At 43.2% G+C, this 13,887-nt stretch overlaps 1 protein-coding gene across 2 annotated transcripts in view; it reads left to right on the top strand.

Moving 5' to 3' along the window:
* The first annotated feature begins 1,031 nt into the window (after positions 1–1,031).
* MEP1B (meprin A subunit beta) overlaps positions 1,032–13,887 on the top strand; it is a 39,038-nt gene continuing 26,182 nt past the window's right edge. Inside the window, exons 1-6 of one of the 2 annotated variants that reach the window (XM_045006536.1) lie at positions 1,032–1,055; positions 6,950–6,968; positions 7,147–7,197; positions 7,295–7,338; positions 8,753–8,825; positions 9,531–9,648. In XM_045006536.1, coding sequence (XP_044862471.1) covers positions 9,533–9,648 — 116 coding nt within the window. In that variant the 5' untranslated portion in view covers positions 1,032–1,055; positions 6,950–6,968; positions 7,147–7,197; ... (1 more) ...; positions 8,753–8,825; positions 9,531–9,532. Of the gene's footprint in view, positions 1,056–4,209; positions 4,322–6,949; positions 6,969–7,146; positions 7,198–7,294; positions 7,339–8,752; positions 8,826–9,530; positions 9,649–13,887 lie in introns of those variants that run through there. The other variant, XM_045006535.1, reaches the window with a different exon arrangement.

Raw genomic sequence — 13,887 nt, 5'->3', positions numbered from 1 at the left:
CTCGTTACCCCCCCCACCGCCGCCGCCATTTCTTAATCATTCATTTACCTGAGTGCCTTCTTTTCCGTTTGCCTTGTCCACCGGTGACTCTCCCAAGTGGCAATCTGAGGGGGTGGACAAAGAGAGACCATCAGGCTCCTCGGGGTGTCTCACGAGGGTTTTGGGGTCGGGTTCCAGCGTATCCAACAACGGCTGGGCCAAAGGGCTCCCCAAAGTCACACCCTCCTCCTCAGAACTGTCGCTGATGTAACATCTTTTCCGTGGACGGTCAAAGACCCTCGGGGCTAAAACAAAGTCCGAAGTTCTGACGGGGGTGGTGAAGGAGTCCATGTTTCCTCTCGGCAGCCTTTCCACGCTTTTCTAAAACATGTGTGCTTGGTAAGAAATGGCCTCCTCTGTCCGGCGCTGGGACTTATGGGGTAATGGTGCTGCACTCGGATTGGCGGAGGGCCTTGGGAGGAGCTCTTAGAGGGGTCACCCCAATTGGTCAAAATCTCCTCTCGGGGTGGTCCTGTTGGGACAAAACGCCTCCTGATTGGTAGAGGGTGGTGGGAGGAGTTCTTAGAGGGGTCACACGACCCACTTCCGGACCGCTCACCCCAACCCAGAAGTCACCCTCATTGGGCAAAATCTCCTCTCGGGGTGGTCCTTCCGGGACAAAACCCCTCCTGATTGGTAGAGGGTGGTGGAAGGAGTTCTTAGAGGGGTCACATGACCCACTTTGCTTCCGGTCACCCGCCCCGGAAGTCACCTTGATTGGTCAAATCTCTTCTCGGGGTGGTCCTTTCGGGAGGAAACCCCTCCTGATTGGTGGGGGGGAGGAGTTCTTAGAGGGGTCACATGACCCACTTTGCTTCCGGTCACCCGCCCCGGAAGTCACCCTGATTGGGCAAATCTCTTCTCGGGGTGGTCCTTCCGGGACAAAACCCCTCCTGATTGGTAGAGGGGGGTGGGAGGAGTTCTTAGAGGGGTCACATGACCCACCTCACTTCCGGTCATGTGGCCATCTTGACCCCGGAAGTAATACCCCCATAGGGCGGGACTTCCGGTGACAGGTGGGAGGGACTATAGGGATCAAGGGGCGTGGTTAGGGGCGGGGTTAGGGTTTGATTGATGGTAGGGCCCTTATACAACTTCTGTGATTAATCAGGGAGAGTGGGGGAGAAGGGGTGAGGGTGGAGCCCAGGCCCACCCTCCACTCCAGGCTCCAGTCCAGGCAGGGCCAGCTTTAGGAACTGCGGGGCCCAATTCGAATACCTGGCAGTGGTCCGGGTCTTCAGCGGCACTTTGGCGGCGAGGGGTCCTTCACTCGTTCTGGACCCCACACCGCCAAAATGCCGCCGAAGACCTGGAGTGAGTGAAGGACCCCCCACTGCCGAAGTACCACCAAAGACCCGGACTGCCCCTGGGTATGTAAAAAAAAATTAAAAATTAAAAAGGCGCCTAAGGCACGGTGCCCAATTCCAGGGAATCGTGGGGAATTGGCCTAAAGCTAGCCCTGAGTCCCAGGACCCTAATAGTAGCAGCTATTGGTAGCTGGCCTTTTGAAACAGGATGAGTACAATTCCCTGGGCCACTTCCCCACAGCAGCCCCCACTTCCTCAATATCTACTTCACCCTTCCCTCAGGCCCTCCTTCCTTGTGCCTGATAGGGTTTATACTGCCCAGTTTCTCCTACAGCTCCTGAAATGCGCGCCTCACTGACTAACTGGGAGGCTTTTAACTAGTTCCCAGTGCCAGGTTTACAATGGCTCCAGTGGCTCCATGGAGCTGGGCCCATGCTGAGAAGGGGCCCCAGCCTGCTCCACTTGCACTGTGCCCCGAGACCCCGCTGGCTCGCCCCCCCCACTTGCTCCTCTTGGCCTGCCTCCTGGCTGGCCAAGGGCTCCTCTCCACCCCCTGGCACCACCCCCTGCTCCTCTCAGGCCCCTGGCTGGATCGCAGTGCACCTCTGGCTCTGGGCAGTCTCTGCTTCCCACCACGTGTGGGGCCCCACCTGTCTCCCCGGAGCTGAGCCGTCTTGGACTGGTGCAGAAGCCTGGCCAGTCTCAGCTAGGTATGGGGCGGAGACAGTGCAGAGGGCTTGGCTGGGTCTCTCCAGGCAAGTGCGTCTTGAGGGAGCCACTCTGGGGCAGTCCCTGGCCTGGCTGATTGCACCACTCCCAAGGGGCCGAGTGATTCCCGGCCCTGGGACCAGCCCTGGCTGCGCTGCCGGCTCAGCCTGGCAGACACAGTCGCCTCCCAGAAGGGCTGGTGAGAGTGGCTGGGAGGCAGGGTGTGGGGGAGTGGGTCTGTGGGAAGTGTGGGGGGTGCTGGGCTGTGAAGGGGCAGGGAAGATCTGTGTGTTTTGGGGCACTAAGGAGTGCGGGGTGCTGGGCAGTTGTGGTGCGGCTGTGGGCAGGGGCGGTGTGGTGCAGGGCGCTGTGCATTTGTGGGTGGCTCTGGGGGGGGGCGCTGGGAATAGTGGGTCCAGGGGGCTTCTGGCCATAGGCAGTCGGGGGGTGTCGGGCAGGGGGTGCTGTGTGGTGTGGCATGGGCCTGCCCCAGAGGGGAAGGGGCATGCTGGCAGCACAGGGCTGGTCAGGCCACTGTGCATTTGGCACCTGCTGGTTTGTAAATAGTGCCCTCACGTTGAACGGAGCAGGGCTGCCCCTGCCCTGCCATGCCCCATTTCCTCTGGCTGGCCCCTCACTCTGGGGACTGACCTCCCTGCGCCATGCTCCATTGTCTCCATGGGGGCCCACAAATATGTTTGGCACCGGGCCCACAAAAGGTTAATCCGGCCCTGCCCTTGATTGGGACACCTGAAGCCAATCAACCTAGCTATCTCCACTGCTTTCTAGAAGGATCTTGATTGGCCTCAGGTGTCTTGATTAACCTGGAGTAACTGCCATTTGGTTACCATGGTACCAGGGATTTGTTTAGCCTGGGGCTAACATACCTGTTCCTCACTATTTTCCTATAGCCGTCTGGCCTTGCCCCGTCACATATCTCAACAAAGCACTTAGATTTTATTATAATCAGAGTATAATTCCAACCAGACAACCTACAAAAAGGATTGCAATGTGCTAAATCCACATAAAAAACCCTCAGAAGATTCCAGAGAGAGACAACATAGTAACCTCACAGCTTCCAAAGAGCATTGACTAGGTGACACCCGACAAGATCACTATTTGTAGATAGAGAATGACAATCCTCAGGACTGTCAATTTGGTACCCACATATGAAACAATAGAGACTAACTCCATAATTATTCCCAAAGATTCTGCCCACCTCCATAATTATTCCCAAAGATACGAGAAAAGCATCATGTACCTGAACAGCTAGAAAATATTCCATTGTCCCCATTATCTACCGTCAGCCAGTTCTTCTTCAGCAGTGCTGATACTCAAATTTATGGGACATTTTATTAATTCAAGTTTGTTCAGCTTTGAGATCCCACTATCCAAAATTGGGACAGTAGATATATAAAGCTAATGTCTAATACAGAAAAATTGTAATCATTACATTGTTGAGGAATCTTGATCAGATGCAGCACATTAAACTCATGGTTACCTAATTTTACCAAATGTAGGTACCTTTTATTCTAAGTATAAGGAACATTTGTGGTAATCATTTGTGTTGGTAAATGGTGACCACTCTATATGCAAAATAGTAGAAGGCTTAACTGAGGCTTGCAAGATACTAAACAAAATCTAGACAGAAGTAGAACTGTGACCAAGGATAACAAAATGGTAATGACAAAATGAATAAATTCAATCTGAGAAAACTTGTAAATGATCCAGCAGGATACCATGATCCAACTTACTGACAAATGCAGTACTTCAAGTTAGAGAAAGGCATTATATAGAGAAGCATGGTCTCAGATTCGAGTATTGGCTCTGACAAGTCCTCCTATATGGCCTTAGGAAAGTCACAAACTTTCTCTCTCAGTTTCCCTTTCTGTAAAATAGGTATATTAATAATAATTTCTCTGCCTCACAGGAGTCTTGTGATTAGTTTCCAAAATGAAATGCTAAGTATTATTACTCTTATTTTTCATAAGGAAAAGTTACTTGTAAAATACGCATTAATTATCTGTATGGTGGTAATAAATCTGATAAAAGAAATAGACTTTACTCATTGGACAATTTAAGATAAAGATACAAAGCAACTAGCTACAGATACCAGGACAAAGGTTCTGAAGTATTAAATTTACGTCGTTAATTAGAAAGTTGCTCTGAAATTGAGTCCATAACCTTTCGCAGAGTAAAGCAAGATGGGTATGTTGTCTATGCCTTTGCTCCTGATTTGGTGTCTTCTTCAGGTTGGCTGTGGTCTGGTAAGAAAACAAAGACAATCTTTACATTTTGAAGTGTAATATATGTCATGACAAGCTTGTGAAAAAAAAGAAAAACTGATGCATATAGTTCCTGCAAATGACGGTTTCTCTCCAATTGTTAAGAACATCAAGGAGGAACACAGAACATTTTGTTTTCTGAGTAGATTTCTTATTGCTGCTACTTATAATCAGTCCAGCTCTATATCTAGAGGGCCTGATCCTACACTCCTTACTCAGGCAGAACTACCACTGATTTTTCTATAGCAATTTTGGCTGCATACATAGTCTAGCACTGGGACAAGGGTAAGTGCTAACATCTATTCTACTATTTGGAATACAGATAGTCATATCAAGTATTTTGTTTAATATAATAAATATGTCAATGAAGTGAATGCCCTCTTAGTCAAGCTGGACACGTTTTTCTTTGGCTGTACTAGCAGCTTCCCCAACCTGTGGTGAGCTATTTTATGACAACGTACAACAATAGCAACTTTGAAATTGTATACTGCCTTATGTTTTTACAGAGAAATGCAGTATTTTCCCACTTCTGTGAATAAGACCCAGTGTGATTTGCAAGAATTTGGAGCACACAATAGTCTGAATCTGTGGGTCAGACAAACACTGTGTGAATGGAAGTGGAGTTTGATTACACTGTTATTACTTTGCCAGGATCTGGTACCTTTTCTCATATCGGTATCACTGGGACACCTCATGGAGCAATGTATCACTTAATATGAGTTAAGGTGGCAGAATATGGCCACCTTACATTTTAATGTAGATAACATCATTCACATGCCTCAAAGTGTTTCCCATAGTTAGGCTGAATAAACCACAAACGGTAAATTATTCAGAAAAGAGGAAATGTCTTCCGTTTAGATTTTAAAATAGTAATTCAGTGGACTAATCGGATTTCTCCTTGACACACCCTTAATTAGTGTTAGCTGGCACTGTTATTCTTAATTGTGAATTTGTTATAAATGTACAAAATTGTAGCTATTCCTAAAATAGTAGGAGCTGGCATTCTGGTAAATTGTGTTGGCTTTGAGGCTATGGACACCCGCAGCTGGATCCTGCAGCTGGTACTCCCCTGAGTAATCTTGACACGCACAAGTATTCCCACTAAAATAAGTAATCTCACTGGGACTTGTTGGATTCCATAGCCATGAGTAAGGATTAAACCCTATCGAGCAGGAAATCACCAACTTCTTCAACATTGAAGCCATCAGTTGGTGACAGTTTTCAGTCACTACTGACCTGGGCTGAATTTAATTACATGAGGAATTAGAAATAATTTGGTATTTGAATAATCTCACACTCATGCTTTTTCTTACTCCCCAGGAGTATATAGGTTGGAATCAATTAAATTGTTTTATGTTTCTACTTATGAAAGTTTTGATGCCGCTGGAAAATCTTGTCCAGGGACTGGAAAAAAATTAGCTTTGTGATGTATGTGTTGTTTGCATGATGGATTTTGAAGCCTGGAGGCATTGTGATTGTAATCATAACGACCACAGAAATGTTTTACCTTTCATTAATGGCACTAAAGGTATTCAGCACTTTGGATAAAGCTTTTTTTTTAAATTTATGTTTATAGAAACATTTAAATTTTTGGATAAACCATCATGAAACTGACAATATTAATTAAATCATTCTTGGGGGATTAATTTTAGTCAGATTAACTATCAAGGTAATTATTAATTACTTCCAAACCAGATCACCATTAATTGAATTATGAGACTTTTTTGCTGTTTGGAAATAAATTGGCTCCGCTGTGTATTCAGTCTAGCTGCAAATTATATTCTTTCATTACCAGTCTCTGGCCTCTAAACCAATACATGAAACATTTCTTATTAGTAGGGTTTTTTTTGTTTTGTTTTTTAAAATTTCCTTACATTCATCCTCACCTTGCACTCATTTACTCCTCTCAGTGAAACTGCTCTGATTTGGCCACTTAAGAGCCTGATCTAAAGCCCACTGAAGACACTAGAAAGTCTCCTACTGACTTCAATGGACGTTGGATCAGCCTCCATGTAAAAGAAAATTAAATAAGCCTAGGAAAATGAACAGGATGACAACTATGTATTCTATGCAAGCTGGGTTGGAGCCTGCCAACCCTTACTTGTGTGTGGGTAGTCTTTACCCATATAAGTGAGGGCTACATGTGTAAGAGTTTACAAGATCGGATTTTTCAAAAGTACATGGAGTCTGTAAAAATTCTTTGGTATCATTCCCATGGTATACGTGTATCTGTTAGACATTGTACTATGGAATAACATTTTTTTTAAAAGGTAGATTTATGAGATGGTAGCACATAAATGCCATAAAACTTTAGTACTTAATGGAGGGCTATTGACATTATAGAATCAGGGAAGATTGGGCTGGAAAGGATCTCTTGGCTTATCTAGTCTATACTCTGTACTGGAACATCTGAGTGCATGCACACACACAAACAGCCAAATGGTTCCTAGTGCAACCTGACTGTAGCCTATTAAAGCATACTCAAAGTGCCAGGAATAAATGCTGTTAGTTGAGCTCAAGCTGGATCTGCAATATTATTAAAAGAATAATGTTCATAGGATTTCATTTTGTGTATTCTGATAATATTTCTCTTTTTTTCTCCCTCGCTAGCCTACTCCAGAGTCATTTGGTGAGTTCTGTTTAGAGTTCTATATGAGTGCACTGAAGGCAGCCAACAAAAACAGCTGCTCATAAACACAGCAGGGACAGATTTATAATTACTATTATTGTTATTACATTAATTTTCACACTTCGTAAAGATAATAGCAAAGACTAATGTCCTATCTCACTTGTCTCTTGTTTTTCAGAAGTAGATGTAGATGGTGGAAGTGATCAAGATATCTTGGACATCAATGAAGGTTATTTTTTAATTTTCTTTTTCATATTTTGAAAGTTTCATTGTAACAGTGAAAGATCAGTACAATGTCTGAATGTTAATCAACTGTTACTTTTTAGCTTTAGGACTGAACCTTTTTGAGGGAGACATCAAACTTGATGGGGTGAGTTCAAACATAAAATATAAAACCAGAAATGTGTCATTGACTTATGTAATATAAAGCACGGCTGATCTGAACATGCTCAGCCCATCCAGCTTGAACTAGCCATAAATGTTGTTTATGTAACAATAAATTGAAATAATTTGGGAATGTATTTGTACAAAATGTCACAGATAATGAACAAGTCATGTACATTTACAGAAGCATTAACTAGAATAAAAATCAGTTCAGCCATTAGATCAATGTAATAAACTTCTTATTTCCCTTACTGTGATTTAGACTTGTAGTTTTAAGAGTACTGGCATTAATCACATGCAGACAGGTGTGCTTGAGATATCCTTAGTTTATCTGCAATTCTGCACAATATTTGTCAGCATATGAAACCTCAGACTCTTCCCTGCATACCTTTCCTCCTCATGTGAGTTGGCTCCTCATTCAAGTTTAGATCCTTGATTAGCATCTCATCTTAGAACATCCCTCTAGTATCCCTATTCACCTCAAAAAAAATCACTGCATTATATAATGCATTATATCTCAAAGAATCCCAGTGGGAATGCCTGACAATCTACTTTAGCCTAATTCCTTTGAAGTCAATAGCAATTTTGCCATCTAATTCAATGGGAGCAGATGATTATTAGCCACTACTGAATTATTTCTGGGATGGAGGATGGAAATCAATCTGCACATGGTACATCAGTGACAGTAAGGAAAGTTTTAGTCAAGGCCACTGGAACAAATTCCTACACTTATGAAAAGAGTCATGGGATTGTTAATGTTCAGGCAGAGTAGATAGGACTTTATATTATAATGATGTACTGAAAGATAGACCCTCATAAACAGCAAGGAATTTAGGATTTAGCTGACCCTGCCGGGATTTGAAACTCTGGTCCTGGGAAGTCTCTAGAATAGCTGCCGACTTTCTAATGTTCTAATAGGCCTCACCCCCACTCCACCCCTACCCCCAAGATCTCATCCCCACCCTGCCTCTTCTCGCCCCTGCCTTGCCCCGTTCTGCTCCATCGCTCGAGCACACCCCGACCTCACTCCTCCATCCTCACAGCGCCACTTGTACACCGTGGAACAGCTGATGACGATGAGCAGGAGGTGCTGGGGGGAGTAGGAGGCACTGATAAGGGGGCTGCCAGTGGGTGCTCAGTACCCACCATTTTTTTCCATGGGTGCGAGCACTCATAGAGTCGGTACCTATGGTATCTAGTATTTCAAACCTGAAGCCTACACCACTGAGCCAGCTTCCTCAGCATTTGTGCTCCTAGGCTTATTTCTCAACTACTCACACAGATTCATAAGAGACATATTTTTTATTTGCAGGTTAGAGCTACTAAATTTTCTTTTTACTACCTACTCCTATGTCATCCCTTACTGAACTCTTTACATTTATTTTTCTTCTCAAATACAGGAACGAAACTCCATTATTGGTGACAACTATCGGTGGCCCCTCACCATCCCATATGTCCTTGAGGATAGCCTGGGTACTGTATTTGCCTTTGAAATAAATAAATAAATATAATAGTGTCTGCTTTGGTTGAAAAGTTGAACTAGTTTTAAATACAAGTTTGTTTTTAAAGTGATCTGCCTAAGGTATGACACTGCATTAAGTAAAAAGAAAGAAAAAGTTACTGGGGATCTTTTTAATTTAGGGAATTTCACCTTTCCATTTGCACGGTTCAGAGTGACCAAAAGTTTGGATATGAATAGATGAAGGGAAAGATTAACCAATTTAAGCCAAGTAAGTTTCCTATAGGAGATGAACCAGATGTATTGCTAGCATTCAAGGATCTGAACAATGCCACTGAGGTGTTTATAACCCTTTACTTGCTCTGGGTGAATCTGAGGTTTTTAGTCAATCCTTGGTCCTATAAACTCCACTGAAGTCAGTAGCAGTTGAGAGCACTCAGCAACTGTCAGGATCAAGCATTATGTACTCATCATCTTATATCGTATACATGAAAATCACCCATGAAACATATTGTATTATGTTTAAACAAAACAAAGGTAGAATCCAATTTTCCAGCAGTCTAGATTCTTAGGCCTTTACTGAATTTTTGCTCAATCCTTAATCTGTCAAAACTCCAAGATTTTAATATCAGATTGTCAGAGTGAGGTCTATAAAAGCTCAGCAAGTACCTCAGGATTTGGCTTTATATTTATAACAATGCTATTTGTTTCCCTTACAGAAATGAATGCTAAAGGACTTATCCTCAAAGCATTTGAACGGTATCGCCTAAAAACCTGTATCGACTTCAAACCTTGGGAAGGAGAAAAAAATTATATATCAGTGTTCAAGGGCAGTGGGTAAGAGCAAAAATGTGACAAATTCTCATTCCATTTGGCTATATGGCCAGTTTTTATGTGCACTAATTAGTATGTTCTCCAAAAACTGGGAACTGAATATAATTCCTTATCTCAACCTAGTCATTCTCAGACTTTACACATTGGAAACTATAATAGTCCAAAACCTGGTATGAACTTGGTAAAGATTAAGTTTTCCCTTATTATATTGTTTGCAAACAAACACTCTAGGACCCAATGGAAGTTGTACCGATGCAACTGAGTACAGAACTGAATCCTTAACAGACATGATACCTTACCTTTCATGGTAAATCAAGCTATTTGATCAAATCATTTTTTCTTGTTTGGCCTTTGGGCATATGAAGTTCTATTCTCATGTTTTCATACTAAATTTGCCTTATAAAAAAAAATCCCCATAGTGGAAATGCCATAGCCTAGACTTCAGGACTGCAATTTTTCCAACCATAATAAAGGGAATTACATATGGATAGTGACGTTGCAGGGTTGTTTTGACTCCCACCTGAGCCTGGAAAATGATACAAAGTCAGCCCCAGGCTATTTGTCACTATAAATATTTTACTTTATAGACCTGTGTACTAATTGTAAACCACCAAGGTGCAAGTGTGATCTGAATGCTATGGGCTAGAACCACAAAGGGATTTAGGCATGTAACTCCAAAATATAGAGCCTCAAAACCTCCACTCAGCTGCCACCTAACCCTGTAGTTACCTAAATTTCAGCCACTGGACAAGCCCACAGCCACCTCAGTCCTCATACCCAGCTCACATCCATGCCCCAGTAAGATCTTCAAACTAGGCATTGCCCCATCTATCTTGCTTGTGGGGCCCATTCCAGCAGGCATATTGAGAGCATGACTAGTAGATCGGGCTTCACATGAAATGCTATTAGTGGTGGTAGTGCCACCTCCTTGTAACTTTTAGCCCAATGGTTAGCACATGCACCCAGGAGGGGGGAGAGTCAGGTTCAAATCCCACCTCTGTCTGATGTGGAGCAGGAATCTGAAGTCAGGTCTCCCACCTGACAGGTGACTGCCCTAACCACTGCACTAAAAAGTATTCAGGGATGCCTGTCTCTCAGTTTCTTCTGTTGAATCTCTTCCACCTTGTATGAAATACTTAAGGCATTGGGCCAGAGAGACAATGATAATGACTCTTGGAACTACTCATCCCACCTGGGATGTGTGAGATCCAAGTTCCAGGCCCTGTTCTAATGACTACTGATACAAAGTGGAACAGGTATTATTTTAGATGTCTACTTCCTTTTGAGGAGTGGGGCTTAGGCCATCTACTCCTCTCCTCTTCATTTTCTACTTGTTAGCTTAGGCGGCTCCCCACTCAGTACAATGCTGGGCTTTGGTGGATCCTATTCTTGGCACCTGACTCTCCTCATGCATTATATAGGGACTGGGAGCCTGGACACCTAACTCAGGGGTTTGGACTCCACTAGCTGGCAGAACATCTAAACATTAGGCATTGAAAGGCTGAACCTAACCTATGAATCTATGGTCCTAGACCTATGAATTTTCCATGCTAATAAATCCAGGTGTTTTAGCAGCCAGATCAAAAAGACCATATAGGGCTAAATCCTAGACTTCTGAACTCCCACTGACTTCAACAGTAAGGGCTAGTCTACACTTACCGCGCGGGTCGCCGCGGTGAGTTCGACTTTCCGGAGTTCGAACTATCGCGTCTGATCTAGACGCGATAGTTCGAACTCCGGAAGCGCTAGTTCGAACTCCGGTACTCCACCTCGGCAGCTGGAGTTAGCAGAGTCGACCTTGGAGCCGCGGAGTTCGGTTCCGCGGCGTCTGGACGGGTACGTAGTTCGAACTAGGGTAGTTCGAATTCAGCTACGCTATTCACGTAGCTGAATTTGCGTACCCTAGTTCGACCCCCATTCTTAGTGTAGACCTGCCCTAAGAATTGTAAGATTTAGCCAATGGTGTTTAATAAATCTCATCATTATCATAGAATCATAGAATTGGAAGGGACCTCAAGAGGTCATCTAGTCTAGTCCCTTGCACTCAAGGCAGAACTAAGTATTATCTAGACCACCCTGACAGGTGTTTGTTCAACCTGCTCTTAAAAATCTCCAATGATGGAGATTCCACAACCTCCCTTGGTCATTTATTCCTGTTCTTAACTACTCTGACAGTTAGGAAGTTTTTCCTAATGTCCAACCTAAACCGCCCTTGCTGCAATTTAAGCCCATTGCTTCTTGTCCTATCCTCAGAGGTTAAGAACAATTTTTCTCCCTCCTCCTTGTAACAACCTTTTATGTACTTGAAAACTGTTATCATGTCCCCTCTCAGTCCTCTCTTCTCCAGACTAAACAAACCCAATTTTTTCAATCTTCCTTCATAGGTCATGTTTTCTAGACTTTTAGTCATTTTTGTTGCTCTTTTCTGGACTTTCTCCAATTTGTCCACATCTTTCCTGAAATGTGGTGCCCAGAACTGGACACAATACTCCAATTGAGGCCTAATCAGCGCAGAGTATTATTTCTCATGTCTTGCTTACAATACTCCTGCTAATACATCCCAGAATTATGGTTTCTTTTTTTGCAACAGCGTTACACTGTAGACTCCTCTTTAGCTTGTGATCCACTATGACCCCCAGATCTCTTTCCACAGTACTCCTTCGTAGGCAGTCATTTCCCATTTTGTATGTGTGCAACTAATTGTTCCTTCCTAAATGGAGCACTTTGCATTTGTCCTTATTGAATTTCATCCTATTTCCTTCAGACCATTTCTCCAGTTTGTCCAGATCATTTTGAATTTTAGTCCTATTCTCCAAAGCACTTGCAACTCCTCCTAGCTTGGTATCATCCTCAAACTTTATAAGTGTGCTCTCTATGCCATTATTTAAATCATTGATGAAGATATTGAACAGAACAGGATCCAGAACCGATCCCTGCAGTACCTCACTCATTATGCCCTTCCAGCATGACTGTGAACCACTGATAACTACTCTCTGGGAACGATTTTCCAACCAGTTATGCACCCACCTTATAGTAGCTCCATCTAGGTTGTATTTCTCTAGTTTGTTTATGAGATAGTCATGCAAGACAGTATCAAAAGCTTTACTAAAATTAAGATATACCACATCTACTGCTTCCCCCCTATCCACAAGGCTTGTTACTCTGTCAAAGAAAGCGATCAGGTTGGTTTGACAAAATTTGTTCTTGAAAAATCCATTCTGACTGTTATTTATCCCGTTATTATCTTCTAGGTGTTTGCAAATTGATTGTTTAATTATTTGCTCCATTATCTTTCCGGGTACAGAAGTTAAGCTGACTGGTCTATAGTTCCCAGGGTTGTCCTTATTTCCCTTTTTATAGATAAGCACTATATTTGCCCTTTTCCTGTCTTCTGGAATGTCTCCTGTCTTCCATGACTTTTCAAAGATAATTGCTAATGGCTCAGATATCTCCTCAGTCAGCTCCTTGAGTATTCTAGGATGTATTTCATCAGGCCCTGGTGATTTGAAGACATCTAACTTGTCTAAGTAATTTTTGAGTTGTTCTTTCCCTATTTTAGACTCAGATCCTACCTCATTTTCACTGGCATTCACTATGTTAGACGTCCAATCATCATTATGTTCCTTTTTGTACCTCTGTTAGAGGTGAATTTGCCATAGCAGACAAAAGCATTGGCCCATCTAGTCTGGTAATGTATCTAGCCTTCACTGCTAGTTATACAATGCCGTGCTTAAGGAGAAATTCCTTCCTTATATGTTTACACAGTTAGTTTCATTACCCTTATCATCTTGACTAGCTTATCAGTAAACGTTATTAATAGTCATAAACTTTAAAAAATGCAGCTAAAGTAGCACTTGCATCCGAAGAAGTGGGTATTCACCCACGACAGCTCATGCTGCAAAACGTCTGTTAGTCTATAAGGTGCCACAGGATTCTTTGCTGCTTTTACAGAACCAGACTAACACGGCTACCACTCTGAAGCTAAAGTATATGACTGTATAGCCTCTTGGCTAGCAAGTTTCAACGAGTACTTTTTCAAATTGGTTCCATCCTTACTACCCTTTTGTTTCCCTGTGTGCCCATGTTTTGTTGTTATAGGACGGGGTAAAAAAGGCAAGAACTGATCACTTTTCACTCTGTCTTACATAACTTTGATTGTTACAGTCAATTCTCCTATGTCTGTAGATTAAATAACCCTAGTCTAAAGGGTGTAGTTTGGACAGCAGCGTAAAATTCATGGGG

This window comes from Mauremys mutica, chromosome 2 (genome assembly GCF_020497125.1).
Source record: "Mauremys mutica isolate MM-2020 ecotype Southern chromosome 2, ASM2049712v1, whole genome shotgun sequence".
In the NCBI taxonomy this organism is placed as follows: domain Eukaryota; kingdom Metazoa; phylum Chordata; order Testudines; family Geoemydidae; genus Mauremys; species Mauremys mutica.
This window is presented reverse-complemented; position numbering and strand designations above follow the sequence as displayed.